Source organism: Engystomops pustulosus, chromosome 1 (assembly GCF_040894005.1).
Source record: "Engystomops pustulosus chromosome 1, aEngPut4.maternal, whole genome shotgun sequence".
In the NCBI taxonomy this organism is placed as follows: domain Eukaryota; kingdom Metazoa; phylum Chordata; class Amphibia; order Anura; family Leptodactylidae; genus Engystomops; species Engystomops pustulosus.
In genome coordinates, this window is record NC_092411.1 from 40,148,021 (window position 1) to 40,169,080 (window position 21,060).

Here is a 21,060-nt window from a genome sequence, read left to right on the forward strand (position 1 = left end):
CGACACTTCTCTGAAAAGGATTCCCTGCCCGATGTCTGCTCTGGGGAACCCTAGGAGATGCAGTGACCATATATGGACAGATGCTGATCTGAAGCTGATGACGTGGTCCCTGCTCTCTCCGCTAAGCCCGACACTTCTCTGAAAAGGATTTCCTCCCGATGTCTGTAGAAGCCATTCTGTACTGTGAGTTCAGACTTTCAAAGTATTTACTATGGGGACACAGCGCCGGGACCTGGGGGGAAAATCCATGACAATCTCATAGCTGCCCGTGACGCGGGGCAGAGGTAAGAAAAACGGGAAAGTCCCGTCAAAATCGGGACGGTTGGGAGCTATGTATTGTTTCTAAATTGGCTACAGTAGATGGACTAGCTGAAATGCACATTGGGGCTGACATCATCCCGGCAACTGGAGGACTTACTGTAATCTACATGGGTGAGTAGAGCTGGGAATCTCTAACCATTGATTTGCCTGTAGGGCTTCTGACTGACCCTGGGCACACTGGAGATAACAGCTATTCAGCTGTACCTATTTTACATGCTTTATTTCGGTTGTCCAGGATGATCTCTGATGTGTCCTATGTTGCACCATGTTTTTAACATGTTTATTATTTTCCTGTAATGTAGTAGTATTTGTGATGTAAAATTACTAATTGTGTTACAATGCTTACAGCTTGTCACAGTGGGGAAGAAGAAGGGGAGGGGGGCGGGGGCAGGCATCCCAATTCCTGCCAAAAGGAGGAAATGGTTGTGCAAGACCAAAACACATGCAACATTGAAGCTGTAAAATCCAAGCCCACAAGAAACCGGCGCAAATGTGGTATTTCACCTTTTTCAGTGCATTTGGAATTTTTTTCCCGCTTCCCAGTACACGGCATGGAATATTAAATACCGTCACTTTGAAGTGCAATTTCTTACGCAGAAAATAACCTGTCACATCTCTGTACATGGAAAAATAAAAAAGTTATAGATTTTTGAAGGGGGGGGGAGTGAAAAATAGAAATGAAAAAACAAAAAAACCCCAGGTCCTTAAGGGGTTAATACCAATCTAGCACTCTGTGACCTCTCAGATTTGAAGGGGGTAATTTTAGGGGGCTTTTCTTGGTTCTTTTTTTCTCAACAATTCTAAACCTGGGTTCCCCCGAGGTGCAGACTCCCACATATTATACTTTACTTATTAAAAAACAATTTAGTGCCACCCAGTGGTCAAGTACGGTGTATACCCTTATTGTTCCTTGTTTTAGAAATTTAAAATCGAAGTTGTCTGTTTTTTTTTCACCAAATAAATGGATTATATTTATATTGTGTTTGTTTTTGTCACTACTAAGGGATATTCCCACCTTTTGTAGGTTTATATTGTTGACCTGATTTGTCTCTGTACTATACTCTTATTTTCTTTTGAAGCATGTGACAATGTTTCAGTTTTTCATTGAATTAATTAACATGATATAGATTTTCTTATTTTTCAGTGGATTTAGTCCTATGTGGACTTATATTATTAAATTATCAATTTGGTATTTTTTTCGCTTTATTCTATAAGTAAGCAAAATTATGACAATACTGCATTAATATACAATTATATGTTTTTAAAAAATGTGTAATTAAAAAAAAATCTATTAAGGCCATATGAACAAGTTATACACATCAACACTGTAGTGAATGGGGTGAATTGTTTTATTAACATGCGATGGCCTTGTAAATATTAACAAAAAACTATTAGTACAATCATTCATTGTTAGCACAATATCACCTTATATTGAGCTAAAAATTGCTACCTGTAACTGAACCTGGATATGCCAAAATTCTGCCTGTATGCTTTGACAATTAGGAACTGGCAAATTCTGCACAGTTGATAATTATGGATCCCAACTGTTGACTGTAGGTAAAGCATTGACGTAATGGTCATCATTCATCAGCTGAGAATATACAACCAGGATTAACTGTATGAGCAGCAGGCAATGGTGAGAACCAAGGATGCATGGAAGAGGTGAGAGGGCACAAGTTTGAAGCCTTAACACCCCTCCTTTGGTGTAGCCATACCGCTCATATTCACAGACAGCTGTATAAGAAGCGAGAATGGTGATGAATTAAAACATAAAATATATTTGAAAGATGATGGGACTCACAGTCAACAGCCACTGTTTCCATATAAATAGATGTTTATTTGCCATGACATGTTTTGGCTCGGGACACAAACCATTATGAGGTTGCCCAATGCACAGTACTCGATTCTCCATATTGCTGTCTGAATTTGTGTGTAAGCGTTTTATCCCTTTATGAGGGCTTTGGATTTCCGTGTTACTTATGCTGAGCAATTGTTGATAGATAAAGTGATTAAGCAGTATTAACATTAAATCAAAAGATCATATTAAAGGGGCCACGCTCTACTGTACAGTGCATAACATGAACAAGCAGATAGAATTGCATGTTAATAAAAGATCAGCTGTTTCAAGGGCCAGTAAAGCTCTGCGGAGCACTGTGGTCTCTTCACTGTTATTTAATGGTCTATTAAGTACTAGTGCAGGATATGATGGTTGAGGCCCATTTACTTGTCTATCCAGAAGCTGTGTGTGCTTAAACAGTTAAAAACAGAAAGTTGGGGTTGGAAAGTTTCCAATGCAGAGGGTTCAGAAAATTGTGCAGTAATGGTACATTCACATTTTGACCGGGAATGTCCAATGCGGATTTTGACCAAAATACCCTATAATCCGCACAGAATCTGCCTGGATTCCACCTGGAATATAGGACATGTCACTTCTCTTTGCACAAGCAGACAATGTAGATACTGGACTCTCCAAATTTTCCATTGTGTTAAAAAGAGTCCAAAGAGTACTGTGTATATGACTATTCTATAGGTTGCAGTTATTTGTGATTTTAGGCCACAAAAACATGTTATATTATTATTTTGTATAGAATAAAGCTTTTTGCGGCACTAAGTGTTTGGCTGCACAAGTAATTGGATCTGTTGCTTGTTTTCAGTAGTGCATTATAATATGTGCAGCTTAGTTGGAAGCCCAGGGACCATGGCTACTTAAACAACCCACCAAGTTGAATACTGCCTTAAGTGCCAGCTCTCAACACACACATACACAAGAGCCCTTCCAGGACCTCCAGAGGTCCTCATACTGCTGAACTAAAAGCGAACAGAAGGGATCCCCTCTTCTAAGCTCCCAAGAAGCTTGATTTCGGTACTATATGTAGGCACTAAATTTCAAACCGTTTTTAAAAAATTGTGGAACCCCCAATTTTCATCCTGTGTAGTGTCCATTACAGTCTTACTCTGCCCCTGCATTCTTTATATGCTGCCCATTGACACCCCTTTTACAAAATGATTGACACACTCTATATAATTAAGAAAACAAGCGGATCATAGACCCAGTTTCATATAAAATATGGGTGTCTAATGTAAAATTGTGTCATAATAAGCAACAAGGCCAGAAACATCAGTGTTCATAAAGTACATGACACATATTCCTCAATAGCTTGTTACTAACCTCAGACAGTCGTATGTATTATACTTCTAATAACTGGTGCAATTATTGCTCAATGTTTGGAGAAAAAGGCAAAAACCACTGGCGATAAATATTCAGGCTTTTGGATTGAGGGTGATTCTGTTTCATTGCATTGAACATGTTCAGATCATCTTCATCAAGGAGCCATCCGTACATTTTTACAGATACAAGACTGGGAAGTCTGGACACCAGTCTGACAAAGGATTTCACAGTGGTAGCGTGAGACTTGATCTGCTGAGTGTACATTCGGCTGATGTCCAGAAGGTATAGCTCTGGCATCTGTTCTGCTTCCTCAAAGAAGGTTGTCCACCCAGATTCAGTGATGTTCAAATTCATTAGTAGCTCAAGTTCTCGAAGTTTCTTGAAATTTCCATTTTTTGCTTCTTCAGCTTTAAAAAAAAAAAGAAGATATTATACTATTTCCAAAACCAAGATGTTGGAGTAGGAAGGTTTGGAAGGAACTTTCAAGAATTTGTGCCCATTCAGCCAGAAGCACTAAATCTTTATTCTAGTTAATCCCTTTAAGGCAATGGTGGCCAACCTAAGGTGGCACTCAGATTTATCTGTGGGCACCTTGGCCATTACTCAGTATACAGGTCGTCAGCAGGACTTAGCCTCCTCCAGCAGTCCAAGGCAGCCGAGGACGTGCCATGTTCAGAGCTATTTTAATTGACTGGAACTACAAGAGGAGCGAGAAGGTGTGGACAGAATGTATACATTATACATTATAGCTCCTGCTCCGGCCCTGGGAAGCTACAATGATAGCAGAGCATTCCATCATTAGGGGGGGCTGCAGGGCATTCCATCATTAATTGGCTGCAGTGCATTCCATCATTGGGGGGGGGGGGGGGGGTGCAGTGCATCCAACAGTAAGGGTGCTGCTGGGAATTCCATCATTAGACGGGGCTGGCTGCTGATCATTCCATCATTAGGAGGCTGCAGGGCATTTCATGATTAGTGGGGGCTGGCTGCAGGACGTTTTAATACTAGGGGGGTTGTATCTGTATTTCATTAATAGGGACGGCTGCTTGGCATGTAATGAGTGGGAGGCTGTTGCTGGGCATCTCATTAGTGAGGGGAGGATGCTGGACCTTTTATTAGCTTGGGTTTTCACAGTTATTTGTGGCAAAATTAGGGGCCTCTACATATACTCAGGTCGACATATACTTGAGTATATACCGTATATTGGCACTTTGTGAAAAATTTGGGGCTTTGGTTGTTCTTTGAGCACTCAGTCTCTAAAATATTCTCCATCACTGCTATATTAGTTCATGTCCAAAGTCACTATCTACTAAAAATGTTCTACTTGTCTCCAGTATCTAATATGTTTAGAAGAATGGAAGGTAGAGCAAGAGGAGCTAAACAGATTGTATATAGTGTCCTCGCTGCAGGCAGCATGTTATAGAGCAAGTGTAGCTGAGCAGATTGTATATAGTGTTCCAGCTGCAGGCAACATGTTATAGAGCAGGAGGAGCTGAGCAGATTGAATATTGTGTCCTATCTGCTGACAGCATGTTATAGAGCAGGAGGAGCTGAGCAGATTATATATAGTCTCCTATCTGTAGGCAGCATGTTATAGAGCAGGAGGAGCTGAGCAGATTACGTATTGTGTCCTATCTGCAGGCAGCCTGTTATAGAGCAGGAGGAGCTGAGCAGATTATGTATAGTGTCCTATCTGCAGGCAGCCTGTTATAGAGCAGGAGGAGCTGAGCAGATTACGTATAGTGTCCTATCTGCAGGCAGCCTGTTATAGAGCAGGAGGAGCTGAGCAGATTATGTATAGTGTCCTATCTGCAGATAACATGATATAGAGCAAAAGAACAAGAGGAATTGAGCAGATAGAATAAACAGTCCTATTTGCAGGCAGCATGGATGTAACAGTTAAACCTAAAGGTAGACATTTACATGACAATGATGGAGGCAAATAAAATAGCCAAGTAAATCAAGCATTGCCCAATACTTCAAAACTTTAATAACACACTAAAAGTAAGAGAAAAAACACTAATAACGCTATAGTTTATAAAGGCCTGAGACTTACCTAATAATGCAATGCTCTCATCATCTAATATCTCCATAATGTTGAGGAACTGGAGATTTGGAAGATTACACAATTGTTTAATGACCAGTTTGGCAGCGTGAGCCATCCCATCTCCGACTGGCAGCACCAATTTCTCCAAGTGGCAGAGAGAGCCCAGCGCCATCGCTGTTATAGAATATGGGTACAAAATATCACAACAAAAATTATTTCCTCGTTTATCTGTAAATCCTATAGGTGATTAGTAGTTATACTATACAAATAGGAAAATGGCGGCGTATGGCTGGTATTATATGGGTTCTACAGCTGAAGATATTGTGCATCTCCTCTGGGGAGCTGAAATATCCCTTGTATTTACATCATGGGGGAATGTTGCCTTTTGGATTATTAGTGGGCTGCTTCCTATGCCATTTCTCTATGAGGTACTTACTATTGCTGATGTAATATCTAGTGTCTGACACTGTTCCCAATATAGCCATTCCTCATTTGAGTATGCTGTAGACTGCATCTGATGGACTATATCAGTGACCTGGATTTTTTTTAATAATAAAACAGTTAACAAGGGAGTTTTTATTTCAATAAAATATATTTCCTAAAAAAGTGTGTTTTTTTTAACTGAAAACTTGCCTTAGTAATGGTGCTGTCTAATAGACTAGGGGCCTAGTGTAAGCCAGTAAAAAAGTTTAACATAAGGCTAAAGGCTAAAATAAAAACTTCCCAACACACCCTTGTCAACCATTTTATTTAAAAAAATTATCCAGGGCGTGGATGTAGTCCACTGAATCAGGTGAAGTCAACAGCATTGACACACGCAAACATATATACAAATATATATACTGTATTTCTCTTTGTTACAAATATATATATATATATATATATATATATATATACAGTATATACACACTCACACACACCTATATATATTTATATACACACGGACATGCGTGTGTATATATATATATATATGTGTGTGTGTGTGTATGTATATACATATATATGTATATATGTGTATATATATATATGTATATATATATGTAGATATATATGTGTATATGTATGTATATATATATATATATATATATATATATATATATATATATACATATATATTACACATATATATATAGACATATATATACGGGAGGGGGGTTTGCTATGGGGCCCACTCATTCCCAGTTACACCACTGGCTCAGTCTCATTCAAATAACATTTCTATCTTTACAATAACCTTAAAAAAAATGTACACATATAAAAGCTATTAAGCCTTGGAAATGAAAGTTACAGCATACATTTACAGCCTCAGACAGAGGCTACTTACAATGTCATCTCCATAAAGACTCCAAAATTACTGAGCCCAAACCTACAACTGAGAAAATTGAGCTCAGTGGGGCGTGGGATTTATGCTTGTCCTGATTTTGAAAAAGGGTTTTTGAAAAACCCGAAACGCGTTAATAGGATTTTTTATTCATCCTTATATATGTATATCCATACTATTTTTTATTAATCTTAATTATTGATCTTATTTGATTTTATCAATAAAATCGCCATTTGGACACAACTTTTGCCTCCTTGGGTTGTTGCCAGAGTGCCCCACTGAGCTCAATTTTCTCTGTACGTACATTACACTTTACCGGCATCTCCACGGTGACCGGTTACTCTGAGCTTTGGGAGCTGCCTATTAAACACCTGAGAGACTAGTGTCCTTTTGCCATATTATACTGGACCATCATCTCGGACCAACCCCTAACTCTGGACCCGCATCATCTCCTGTATCCACACCGGACCCCAGGTTGGGCTTTTTGTGCATCAAAACCAAGTGGTAATAAGGTGAGCACATCATCTGCTAAATACTCCATCCAGATTGGTTTAAACGTTATCACCCGAGGCGCCGTCCCATACGTGCCTTTTTTCTCTTATCCTCTTTCCAAACCTACAACTAGCAGGTAAGTAACTAACCTTGTATGGTTAGGGCACAGGGACAGTGTTTGCACATTGGTGATGTATCTTTATAACAATATGATAAAATTCATGTCAAGTTCAAAATTATATAACATAATAAAGAGTTTTACTGCACACTTTACCAAAGCTCTCAGAAACATCTATTGCTGTAATGTTTTGCCTCCTCAAGTTTAGAATGGTCAGACTTGTAAAATTCCTCATTGCAGAAGCTGAAAGGAAAAAGGAACCATAAACATTTGCATTCATACAATTCTGAATAACCATAATTAAAATGGAAAAGCTAGTTGACAAAGCACAAATATCATCATATCTATATGGTCACACAAGCTCCTTTGGGACTGACAGAGATAGCTGAGCGCAAGACTAGATCTTGGGGCACATTTGCTTACCCCGCACTGTGCCACCATTCACTAAGATCGTGCGCCCGATATCCTGCATGTGTCGCTTCCCCGCTCAGCTCCGACTGACTTCTCCATCTTTTTAGTGGTTCATCTTAGGGCTTGCGACACAATTTGAAAGTTAAATCCCCCGCTTAGTCCAAATCAGTCGGATTGTCCAACGACACGCGCCCTAATTTATAATGCACGGAAGCCAGCGCAGCTGCGCCAAAAAAGGGTCGCGTGTGACACAATCGCAGTGCACCCGCTACTAAAATACCTGTGAAAGCCTTTTTTTTTCATTGAAAATAGGTGTACAGTCCCAAAAAAGTGTGCAGTAAAGCGACGCAAAGCCGTGGTAAATGTGCCCCCATCTCTCAGTTATGTGCATGAAAGACCATTCTTCCCTTTTAATAGGGATTTCAATGTCCAGTTCTTGTTATCTGTGGGGCTCCTAAATCCCTTGTGATTATAGTGGATATTTTTCACCTCTTTTACAGACAGGTCAAAGTTGTTAATTTAAAAGGATGTCTACCACCAGGATAAAGGATTGTAAACCAAGCAAACTGACATGCTGGTGTGTGCTCCCTATGGGCGCATTCACTTTACTTTAGGCTTCCTATCCCCTTGTTTTTAAGAAAAAAAAGGCTTTACATTTTATGTAAAAGAGCCTGAGGGGCTCCAGGCTCCAATAATGCCTATGTAGCCCAAAGCCCCTCAGTTTCATTTGCATTATTTTTAAAGCCTTTTTTAAAAAAAAAAAACCCAGGGTATAGGAAGCTTAAAGAAGAGTAGATACTACCAGAGCGGGAACGCACCTCCATGTAAGTGTGGTTGGTTTAGATGTCCTTTAATGGAAATGTGCCATCAGCATCCATCATGAGAAAAAAAGGGACACCTTGTCTGTGGTAATCTTCTTAGATTTGTTATCTGTGGCCTCCTTTCTTCTAAAAACAACTTTTAAAATAATGAGCATACTGACCCCCTAGCGGCTATCTGGCTTTATAGACTGTTACGCTATCTCACCCATCCCCTGCTCTCTCTCTGCACTTCTGCAATGAGTACTTGATGTCTGTGAAGTCAGTTCATGGGGGCTCTAGGAAACTCCTTCATGGTCATTAACATAATTTTAATAGTTGATTTTACAAGGAAGGAGGACATGGATAAAAATATAAGAAGATTACCACAGTCATGGTGGTAAGTGCCCCTGGTTTATCATGCTGGATTTTGATGGCAGATTTCCTTCATATCATTTCATTTGCCACCAAGTAATGTGCCTCCTGTTATCCTCTGTAGCTATGAATCCAATTGCCGCTAAAGTCGCTGCAACCATCCCACAAATTTCTGATTATATTGTGAAAAATATCAGATTCCCCTATGTTTTCTGCCTGTGTGTTAGTAGTGACCTCTCCATAATACACATAAGTATCAACCACTTGCAGGTCTTTACTTATTTTGGGGTGCACTAAAGAGTTGGTTTGCAATATTTGTGATAAACCAGAATTTAAATAAATTCTAAAATATATTTTTTTTTTCACATTTTTTTTTTGCTCATTACAAACTTTTTATGTATTTTTGTATCTTCGTTTACTCAGTTGTGCATATAGGGCTAAAATAAAGTACATTTGGAGAGATGCACCAAGTTGTCTGTGGAAGAATTTTGGAGTAAGTTGCCCCCAAAATTTCTAAAAAGCTTTTCGACGTCCTCTGCAATCTCCATCAGCTCCGTAGAAATGAACAGGGATCCCGACCATGTGCGACTGGCTGCTCTGCTCATCTTGGGGAGCGACGAGGGCCCACCAGGGGTACATCGAACCCCTTGTTTTGTAGCAAAACCCCTTTAAGTGTTCTTTTCTGACTTGTACTAAAAGGGGCGTGACTTCACTGCAAAAATGCACGTGCAATTAATTATGCAGCTGCGCCGAAATTAAGCAGTACACTAGACCAACTAACAGTTGGTTAAATTAAGACTCCACAGTCTTTTACTACTTCTGATTTATCATTCATCATCAACTCGGCACTGGTCTATACTTTGACACTTATTAATAAATCTTTCCCACTTTCTGTAAAAACATATCATCTGTTAAGCAGAAACGTAACTTGTAAATTCTGTGCCGCAAAAAATTTTTACCACCTAATGTGCTATTTGTTGCTACTACCCTCTGGCTACTCTGTGCTGCTCTGATGGTACACGTTACAATAAAGATATTACCTAGCAAAGCCATGTCACTCTCCTGTAGTTGTGTATCATGTAGGTCCAAGTCTTTCAGGTTCCTACAAGTTGTGAGTGAGTTTATTAGGTCATTACAGTGCTGAAGTTTTTTGAAATGCAGGTGCAGAACTTCCAGATCTTCAAAGCTTTGGATATTGTTTACTGCAAAACAAAACTTTTAACTAAAAAAAAAACATTTACACAGGAGACCATTGAAAATTTCACACAAGAATAATCATTCAATGATTTAAACAAATATATAAGATGTCCTTCTGCCACACAATATAGAGCAGCTCCTATTCCTGTCCGCAAAACAGCGCTCACCCAGCCTCTTTCTACCGGGCTAAAACGGGACACAAACTTTCCCCTGTTTGCGGTCCGTTCCTGCACACAGCCGGGTGCACATAGCCTCAGTGGATGGGCTTTGTTGAACCTTTAACATTTACACTACTACAAAATTTAAGTGCGGAATCCTTAATCCTAAACCATAATTCTACAAGAAATGCGTGGCCTAAATGTGTTCTGATTTATGTCAACAAATAAAGACACTCCAGTGTGAGAATCTCTTACCAAATCTTGTAGAATCTGAACTCTGCAGTACAATTTTTTTCATTCTTGTAAGTGTGTGGAATTCATCTGACAAACTGTCCGTAATTTCTGTATTGTTCGGTAGAACAATGGAAATTTCTTCCAAGCAGGTAAATTTGTGAATGCCACGAACCAGTAATTCTAAAAATACCCAAAATGTGAAAAAAAGAGTGTAGATTAAAATTGAAGACGCTGGGACAAATTGCAAAATCTGGCATTGACTATGACCCAGGCATGAGTGGTGCCTCTCAACCCACTTAAGGTTTTCCTCTAATACAGAATAGCACTTCTAGAGCCATTTGACACATCGGGGCACATTTACTTACCCGATCCTGTCATAATCCCTGAGGGGCGTTGTCCGACGGGCATAAAGTCTGGCGCGATTCACTAAAATTGTGCGCCCGATATCCCGCATATGTCACTTCCCTGCTGAGGTCCGCCGGAGTTCACCTTCTTCTTCCCGATGTATGTGAGTGCATTTCTTGTGACACAATTTGAATTAGTCCGAATTAGTCGGGTTGTCTGATGGCCACGCCCCCTGAATTATGTCGCATTAAAGTCAGTGCGATTGCGCCAAAATCTGATCACGTGCACCAAAAATCCCTGTTAAATGCAGCGCAAATCATAAATAGTCGGGAAACCCGGCAGAAATGTGGTGTGTGGACCCTTGATGTGCCCCATCATGTACAGGTTTTTGCATCAGTTATTGTGAGCCAAAAGCAGCAGTGGTGTAAATCCATTAGACTTTTTGGCTGCTTGCACACAAATGTTGCAGAAAATTAGCCATTAAAACAGATTTTTAAGTCCAATGTTCATGGCTGATTTGCACCAGCCTGGCATCCGTTCTGGATCCTCATAAACTATAGTCTATCAGTGACCTGTGAATACTGGTTCTGACAAAGACATGCTTAACGTTTTAAAAGGTAAGTCACCTGGTTTGTTCGAATGACAGCCATGGGCACTGATCGGAGTATAGTATTTTGTACAGTTGTGTGCCTACTGTTCAAAAAATGGACAAAATTTAGACAATTTTCATTGTGTGCATCTAACCCTAACTCTGTGTGGTCTCCACTCTTGGTTTTGACTTACAGGAAATCTACCACCAGGATCAAGGATTGTAAACCAAGAGCCCTTACATGGAGGTGAGTTCTCCCTCTGGCAGCAGCCACTCTTCTTTTAGCTTATAATGTCCTTGTTTTTACAAAAATTATGCAAATTAGCCCAAGGGGCTCCAGACTCCATAGCTCTTAATTGAGTCTGGAGCCCCTGAGGCTCAATTGGATATTTTTAAACCATTTTTTGATAAAAACAAGGACACAAAAAGCTAAAAGAAGAGTGAATACTAGCAGAGGGGGCACACACCAGCATGTAAAAGCTCTTGGTTTACAATCCCTCAACCTGGTGGTAGATTCCCTTTAAAATAACTAATACAGCCAACTGATGAAATAACTAAGGTGTGAACTGGCCCTTACAGGGTTAAAATGTCTAAAGATGTAATCTCCTCTAGTTCTATTTGCTTTTCAACACACTAGGTTGAGACTATCATGCGCTGCATGCACTTTTCACCCCTCCCATGTCCGTAGGTATTGAATAACTGTGCGGCTCACTGCACCGTGACTGTACAATAGACCTCAATTGGAGACATGAATAGTTGTGTGCATGAAGGATAAAAATGGAATACCTGGATAATTTGTCTTCTCACTTCTAATCTCCAGAGATTCTAGAGAAGTCATCTTGAGTATGATATCTTGTTCCTCCTCTTCCAGAGATGTGTTATGTATGACGATTTTCTTGAAAGACCCAGAGAACTGATTGATGGCTGATCCAATGCTCTTTACAAAACCTTTACAGTCTGTTAGATGCATCTCAATCCGATCAGACATCAAGAAAAGAATCTGAATTTTCTCACTGTTACTTTGTGAAAAGGTTTCACTATTGATCCTATTTGCTTCCATTATGAAAAGAGGCACTTTATGGCCTGCTGTAAATGGGCGAATGAGTGAATCATCTATTTGAATTTCTTCAGGAAATAGTGAAAACACTTCATTTGATTCATTGAGTTTCTTCTCATTTTCTTGCATTTGATTATTCAATGACAGATATGCCGATGAGTAATCCTCGTCTACTGTAGGAACACCATATGGTTCATGAGCCCTTAAGTAACCTGAGAAATCGAATGTTATAGGTTCCATTTTAGGATTGTTGAAAGTAAATTTAACACCACTGAGCAAGGTAATGCATTTTGGGTATTTTTCAATGAAATAAAGTATGCTCATACTAGAGCCCTTACTAAAAGGGCTTACAGAAAAAGACATAGTTTTTCCAGCCATAAACTGCAAAATAATAGGTGCACAGTCCGGTAGACATTGGTTCTCCACTGCAGCTTCAATGGCAGACGCCATCAGTAAATTCATACAAGTGGAACTAATGTCTGTGTTTATAAATTTACATACGGCCATAATGAAAAACTTTTCGTCAATCTCAAGGTCTGGGTGCCGTTGCAAATGTTCTGTACTATCTAGATGGCAATCCAATGCCTCAGGCTTATCATAAAGGCTGAATAAATATGAGAAGATCTTGAGAGTGGCCTTTGTAGAAATCCTGGTAGCGTAATTTAGGAAATAGCGGTAACGTCCAATGATTTTAAGAAACGTATTAACCTGATGAAGGTAATGGAGACCTTTCTCCAAATCTTCAGGATTCTCAGACTCTAACAATTCACAGAGTCTTTTTCCAGAGAGAAACTCCTGGAATGTAGTGCTATAGAACCTGTATGTAGATTGGAGTCTCTGTGCTGTAAACTTGCTCAAAAGTCCATATTTTATGGCTCTGTCCCCATCCACACCAGCTGCTCTTAGGTCATTCTCTGTAAATTGAAACTGGGACTGGAAAAGCCCTTTGAGGGCAAGATCTCCACATGAAGACACCACAAAATTTGCTGTTTCAGTCACATTAAAAAACTTTGATATGTTATATTCTACATACTCTTTAAAAATGTTAATACCCCCAACTGTATTATCACTAGGGTATCTTATCCAGAAGGAGCACTGGAGAAGAATGATCAGGGGTATCTCGAAAACAGCTGCTAAGTTTTTACATGTTTCCAGCTTTGCAAAAAATGCCCTTACTCTCTCAATGTCATGTGGAAACAGTTTTTTGGCTAGGTAAATTGAACTATATAAAGGGAATTTCTGGATGCTCATTATGGTCCTTGCGTATTGTCGTAGCTTCCTCCCCTTATCAGTGCTCACGGTGACTGCCAGATTCAGTCTATTCCAAGGATTCTTCAGGATTAGCTCTTCTACTGGTTTTGGAGTTGAGTCCTGCACACCATAGTCATCCAGGAGGAAGAGGACTTTATCCTTTAGTTTCCCTGTGATTTCCCCCAGACTCTCTTCTGTCAGAGATGTTGAGGGTCCGATCAGTTGTTGGCAGATGATGTCACTGAGAGTTTGATGGCTCTCGGTAGAAGCAAGAGAGATATAAAACACAAGACCGAACCTGCTGAGTATAGGACAGGATCCTGAGGCCCACAGAATGGCAATCTTTCTGAGAAGAGCAGTCTTCCCACTATTTGCTTCCCCTTCTATCATGGTGATGTCATTCAGCTCAGACAAGATATCCGGTAATATCAGCTGCCGCACTGCTTGATTTTTTTTGTCCTTCAACATCACACAGATATCTGCAAACTGAGAGTCCAGATCTACAGTAATGGTATCCCCAAAAGGAGAAACATGCTGGAAACTGCGATCATGGTACCTTTCTATTAGATGTTTTGTTAAAGAACTTAATCGACTTGATGTTTCTGAAAATAATATAAGATAGGGAAATAATAGAATTAATAAGAAATGAGTAATGGATACATGTTCTAAGAGTTGTATTGAAGAGATTTCTATTCTCTTACACAAGAAGAACATGTTTAACTACAATAAAGTGTTACCTGATGATAATTCAGGTCCGATTTCATTGTTCAGAATATGTTTGAAGGATGTTCCCTATAGTGGAAGACAAAGTGCACTTGAACAAGGAGTATGAGAACTCAATATAATAGTAAAGAAATCTGGTGTTCAAGACAGATTCACCAGTTTTGCTACACTGGGGTAATAGGCATATAAAATGCTTTGGTAACAGAAAAAAATGGAAAAAAACACAAAGAGTATTTGCACTGGCAAACCTATTAAAGACAGAGTGCTGAGCATGGCATGTCTCAGGCCTCCTGGGTCTGCCGGAGTCTAGTGAACTCTGTGCTTGAGTGACAGCCCAAGTGACTAAAGCGAGGGCTCTGAGTGCAACCTTTGACATCAGCGCCATAGGATTGCCATCAAAAAGAATTGTGAAACCATAATAAATAATAATGAAATGTTCCCATATCAGTATGTCTTAAAAGCGTGGAAAGAAACTGGAGTAACCAAAGGCAACCAATGCTGGAGAGCATCCCAAAAACAGAGGTAAAATATGACTAGAACCATACTGTACACATCTGTGACCAACTCTAGAGAGAAAGCATATAGCAGGGGAGTGATGGATCTGGACTTCTGACTGCGCTTGGTTGGGCTCAGTGGGAGCCAAAGTCCTGAGGAGGGATAGAGGAAGAACGCTACAGCCAGATTTATTAAAGTGACAAAACCACATTGATAAATCTGATCCATTGGAACAACAGTGCCTGCCAAATAATAGTCGCAAGACACATGCCTATTAATATGCCAGATTACAACATTTACCATTATTCCTCTAAATCCACTGTAGTTGCCACTGTACTGCTGTATTTCATCTGAAGTTTTCTTCCCCTGGAGAAATTTGCACCTAAAATAAAGAAATGTTGTACAGTAACTTTGAGATAAAACACAATGGGCTAAACTCTGCCCGACTTTCAGTGTTTACCAAGTAAATATCAGCAGAAATCCTGTTCATATGAAGAAATATACTGTAAGTGTAACATACTGTTTGCTATAAGTGTGCAAAATACACAAAAAATACATATGATAATGATTACAATAGTTGGCAGCTGTTCAGTACACACTATATAGAGAAACATATGGCCTAAAGGGAAAAAAAATCACATGAAGATATTTTTGACTACCGTATATATATATTTTGGGAAAATGGAGACGGTACTTGATCTGTGGCAGCATGACTATTCACTGACCCAAAGCAAGGTCCATACAGACTTATAAATATGGAATAGTTTAAGACGTAAGGTCATTACAGACCAACACCATTCTCTATTTTTCAGATTTAAATATAGGATGTCATAAAAGCTGTATATGTAATGGGAAGTTGGTCTGAAACATAACATATACTGTACAGTATGTTCTATAAAAAGATTGCACAGATATAAAAAAAATAAAATAATAGGCACCGAAAAGGTTCGGTGTTACTCACTCAGGAAACCATTTTGCATGTTCTTTCCAGGGATCATCATTTTCTTCCCAGTTCCCCAAACATCCACCACAGGAGAAGCACTGGACATGGTCTCTTGTCCCTGTGGGTATTTATGGAACATTATTTGTTTTTATAAAAGTGGCACTTTCTGCCAGATTCTATAGGAAAAAATATATATACATAGTGTATGTATATATATATATATATATATATATATATATATATATATATATATATATATATTATATACACACTGCTCAAAAAATAAAGGGGACACTCAAATAACACATCCTAGATCTGAATAAATGAAATATTCTTATTAAATACTCTGTTCTGTACAAAGTTGAATGTGCTGAAAAGCACAAAAAATAATCAATAGAAATCAAATTTATTAACCAATTGAGGTCCGGATTTGGAGTCATCCACAAAATTAAAGTGGAAAAACACACTACAGACTGATACAACTATGATTTAATCTCTTTAAAACAAGACAAAAGGAGGTGCAGTACAGGCAGTCCCCGGGGTACATACAAGATAGGGTCTGGAGGTTTGTTCTTAAGTTGAATTTGTATGTAAGTCGAAACTGTATATTTTATAATGGAAGTTCTAGACAATTTTTTTTCTTTTGCCCCAGTGACAATTGGAGTTTCAAAATTTTTGGTGTAATTGGACCAAGAATTATCAATAGAGCTTCAGTACAGACACCTTACAGCTGATCATTGCAGTCTGGGACTATAGTAAAGCATCCAGAGAGCTTCACCAGAGGTCACAGTGGGCAGAGGGGTCCGTCTGTAACTATGGGTTGTCTGTAAGTCGGGTGTCCTTAAGTAGGGGACCGCCTGTATTGTATGTGGCCTCCAAGTACCTGTATGACCTCCCTACAGCGCATCAGCAACCCACACAAGTGGCTCCGGTAGTGAGGCTCATCCAGGATGACACATGTATACAAGCTGTGGCAAGAAGGTTTGCTGTATCTGTTTGGTAGTGTCCAGAGGTTGGAGGCACTACCAGGAGACAGACCAGTACACCAGGAGACATGGAGGAGGCCGTAGAAGGGCAACAACCCAGCAGCAGGACTGCCCCCTCCACCTTTGTGCAAGGAGGAACAGAAGGAGCACTGCCCGTGTCCTGCAAAATGACCTGCAGCAGGCACAAATGTGCATGTGTCTGCACAAACGGTTAGAAACTAACTCTATGAGGATATTATGATTGTCCGATGACCACAGATGGGGGTTGTGTTCACAGCCCAACACTGTGCAGGACGCTTGGCATTTTCCAGAGAATTCCAGGAGTGGCAAATTCATCACTAGCTCCCTGTGCCCTTTAAAGATGAAAGCATGTTCACACTGAACACATGCGATAGATGTGAAAGAGTCTGGAGACGCTGTGTTTTGAGCAGTATATATATTGAATGGACACTTTGGAATGAAAAAGGACTTTACATTTATTCAATTTTGGAGTCCTGCTAATCTAAGGAGCACCTTGCATGAACATAAGAAAAGTGCTCCTCAGTCTACTTTGGTGATTATAGCAAGTTTATTTTATTTGGCTCTGATGGGAGACATTGCGTTTGTTGACAAACTGGGGAAAGAATGAACCCAAAGTGTGTAAAGAAGTCAGTGAAAGGTGGTGGAGGAAGTGTCCTGTTTGGGGAATGGTTTCTGCAGCAGGAGTTGAACCTGTCATACTGCTACATGTCAGGGTGAATGCAAGTGTATTTTAGAAGCTGCTTCAACAACACATGGCTCCTTCCTTGCTGCCTTCACTCAATGAAATGGCCAGCCCAGAGTTCTGAAATAAAACTAAAGGAAAACCTCTAGAAAATCCTTGGTGATAAAGTCATGGATCAAGAGACCCAAGACACGGAACTGTGGGAAAGACTGGAAGAATAGTGGACCAAAATCCCACAGAGATATCATTTGGCCACAGATGGTATAATAATAATAATTCTTTGACTTCAGCACATGTAGGTGCTTTATAAATATTCAAAGAAAAGGCATGTGCAATTCCTACGATTAGAAGCTGAAAATATAATTACAATCTTTCTTTGTGCTACAGTCATTGATGTGTGTGTAAGCTTGGACCGGCTCCATAGAAGGCCCATGGCAATTATAGTAATAGTACTCAAACCAGCTGCTTGAGGAATATTGCTGTAGATAAAGTCGTCAACAGCCATCAAATATACACCAGTGACACTTACTCATAGATACAGACACCGTGACTGTGATAATCTGCCTATATTAGTTATCCACAGCCTCCTTCCTTCTAAAATAAATGCTATGGGCCTGTTACCAGAGCCCCTCAATGCTGCAGATTCACAGGTTGTTACATTCTAAAGGAACACCTCCCCCACCACCACCACCACCACTGTGTGCTCACTGCCGCTGAGATTACAGGAAGTGCAGAAGAAGGGTGAGACTGATATATCCTGCTGCAGTTTAACAACAGCTTGTGAAGTCAGAGGGATTCTTTAACGCGACCCTTCAGGGTCATTAGCATAATTTTAAAAGTTAATTTTAGAAGGAAGGAGACCATGATTAAAAAATACATTACCTTAGTCACGGTAAGTGTCTATGAGTAAGTGTCCCTGGTTTATCATGATGGATTTCCATGGTAGATTTCCTTCAGCATGAAAAAGTTAAATGTGTCAGAATATAGTGATACATGCTTTTTTATTGTATTTTAAAAGTTTTAAGACATAACTAAACTATATAAATTTGCTGTCTCTGGGATCATATTAGCCTAAATAAAACAAAGCCTATAAGAAAATGTTGCAACTGTGGGGGATTTGTTTTCCAGCTTCCTAGTCCACAGGACAGAATATTGAATGGTGCCAACAGGAAGTAAAATTTGTTCTGCAGATAACAATCCCTTATATGGATACCTTGTGGAGGGAGGGGATTTGTAACCAAAAACCAGGAAAGACTTAATCCTAAAAGGGTTATGAAAACAATATAATTCCCAGGCGTATAACATTATATACGAAAAAAGCATATGCAAATTTATTAGACAGAGAATTAAAAAAGTAATACCTGTGAAAAAAAATCCTGCCTGTGCAAGGACGTCCGGCTCCATTAATGTATACGGAGGCCAACAGGAGAATGTCTGTAGTCTGGCCTGTTCATCCTGCATCCGGTGATCACTGGGACTGATCTCTATGGATTGTGGACGGATATCATACTTTGATATATTCCCTACATCAATTCCTTGAATAAAGGCACAATCAGGATTGAATTTTTTATGTTTTTCTATTGGTGTAATGCTCAATGATTGGTTACAAAATACCAGTCCGCAGCAGAAGCACTGGCAGCTGTTCTCCACACCAGTACTGAAGAATCCGGCAGAAGCCAGCTCGTTTGGTGACCAAGTTGACATTGGGTCTAAGGACAGGAGACTTTTTAACCTCTTTGCTTCACTTCTCATTGAGTAGATGGGTCCATTTGGCTGCTGTTCACGTATTTTCTTGTGCTTCTCATTCAGTTCGGTGACTGTTTTGTTAAAGTCGATAAGTGCAAAAGATGTCTGAAGGAATGGGTTGTATGACATGTCAAACTCATTAATATTTATGAGGTCCATAGTAGCGGTAGACAATAATCTGCAAGCAGAATATATGTAACTACACAATTAAAGCCAGAGGGGAGAGAGGGGATGAAAAAAAGGTTTGTAAATTAATAGTAATAATAATTAATCTTCAATAGAGCTGTAATGTAATAAATATATAAGAAACAATCATCATAGAAACATCCACACTGGCATCACATATATCAGTCCTGATCTCCTATGGGGTAACTGGTGCCAATTAATACGGTACAACTAATCTAAACTTTTCCCAAAAAATAAATGACATGTTATGAAAAGGCGATCACTTTACTGGCCCACGGAAAGTATAAAGTCTCTTTACAGTCTTTGTATTGGAGTCAGGAAGCTATAACCCATATTTACTCCCAACACATTTACAAATTCAATTTATAAAGTGGTTGTTGCTAGTTAAATTGAGTTTAATTGATGTACATTCTTTTCTATAGGTTTATGTTATGACAATATATAGGGCTTGTATAGTGCTATTTTTATTAAATCTACAAAAAGTATGACATTTAGACAGCCGTGCATCAAAGTGTCATGATGGGGATAATACGCCACTGTTTGAACACTGTTCATGGATCTTTTCCCCCCCCAGTATAATTTTGTCCATACAGGTTTACACTGGAGAATTACAATATCTGCCTGGAGGGTAGGTAGTTCAGATTTTAGATAAAAATACATCTGTGACAAGAAAATATGCTCTCACTTACAAATTGCCTTTACATATTACATGGATAAGTTATGTAGAATTGAAATACAGTAAATACAATTTCCTCATATTCCTTCTTGTATCACCCCATCTATAAGCCTGTGCGTACAGAGCCCTATTTGAACTGATTATTTTATTACTTTGTAAATTATTTCGGTATATGTACCCCGTAATTTCTAAAGTGCTGCAAAAAAATTATGGTGCTATAAAAATAAAGTTTAATAATAATTATTATTACATATTATATACACAATACAATATAGTATATGTATTACATAAATATATTACTAAAATTAAGTACAACTATCAGTGCTGGTAAATCTTTTTGTGTTCTCATGAGAAATACTTTCAGTTCACACTTGGAATCAGAATACAGAGATAAAATATATGTAAGAACACAATATTTTGTACTCACCAAATATTTTGTAGTCAAAAGGAAATAATCATCCACAAAATAAAAGCTTTATGACGGTCATTTGGCTGCAGTTTCCAACCTTAAAAACAAGATCTTTGAAGAAGTGGACTTCAAGTATGAGTTAAACAAATACCAGAAAGAAGGAAGTAACAGAGTAGAGTCATCAGCGAGAGAGGGCAGTGCTAGGGAAATTCCTAAAGCTTCCTATAGACAGCCATCAGCACTCATTAACCAGACAGGAATCCTCCACCAATCCCCTCCGGAGAAAAGCAAGACACCTTTATTATAAAACT

The 21,060-nt window shown here is 39.2% G+C and overlaps 1 protein-coding gene across 2 annotated transcripts; it reads right to left on the bottom strand.

The window, feature by feature from the left end:
• Window positions 1-2,921: 2,921 nt before the first annotated feature.
• Window positions 2,922-20,939, bottom strand: LOC140119666 (baculoviral IAP repeat-containing protein 1-like). Of its 2 annotated transcripts, none has more exons than XM_072138931.1 (11): window positions 20,768-20,939; window positions 19,094-19,656; window positions 16,062-16,161; window positions 15,401-15,482; window positions 14,620-14,674; window positions 12,361-14,484; window positions 10,662-10,820; window positions 10,092-10,253; window positions 7,625-7,711; window positions 5,547-5,711; window positions 2,922-3,897 (listed from the first exon to the last, which is right to left on the bottom strand). In XM_072138931.1, exons 2-11 carry the CDS (start codon window positions 19,635-19,637, stop codon window positions 3,533-3,535), a joined length of 3,843 nt encoding a protein of 1,280 aa, XP_071995032.1. In that variant the 5' UTR covers window positions 19,638-19,656; window positions 20,768-20,939; the 3' UTR covers window positions 2,922-3,532. The 2 variants fall into 2 exon arrangements, with proteins under 2 accessions (XP_071995032.1, XP_071995022.1); XM_072138921.1 differs by having other exon boundaries at window positions 19,094-19,677.
• Between the last annotated feature and the right edge of the window lie 121 nt (window positions 20,940-21,060).

Excerpts from the sequence above, each read along its gene's own strand:
- LOC140119666 (XM_072138931.1), bottom strand. The coding sequence starts at position 19,637 with ATGGACCTCATAAATATTAATGAGTTTGACATGTCATACAACCCATTC. Across the intron at positions 16,162-19,093 it reads GGCAGGATTTTTTTTCACAG|GGACAAGAGACCATGTCCAG; the intron begins GTATTACTTTTT and ends AAATACCCACAG. Across the intron at positions 5,712-7,624 it reads AGATGTTTCTGAGAGCTTTG|CGATGGCGCTGGGCTCTCTC; the intron begins GTAAAGTGTGCA and ends ATTCTATAACAG.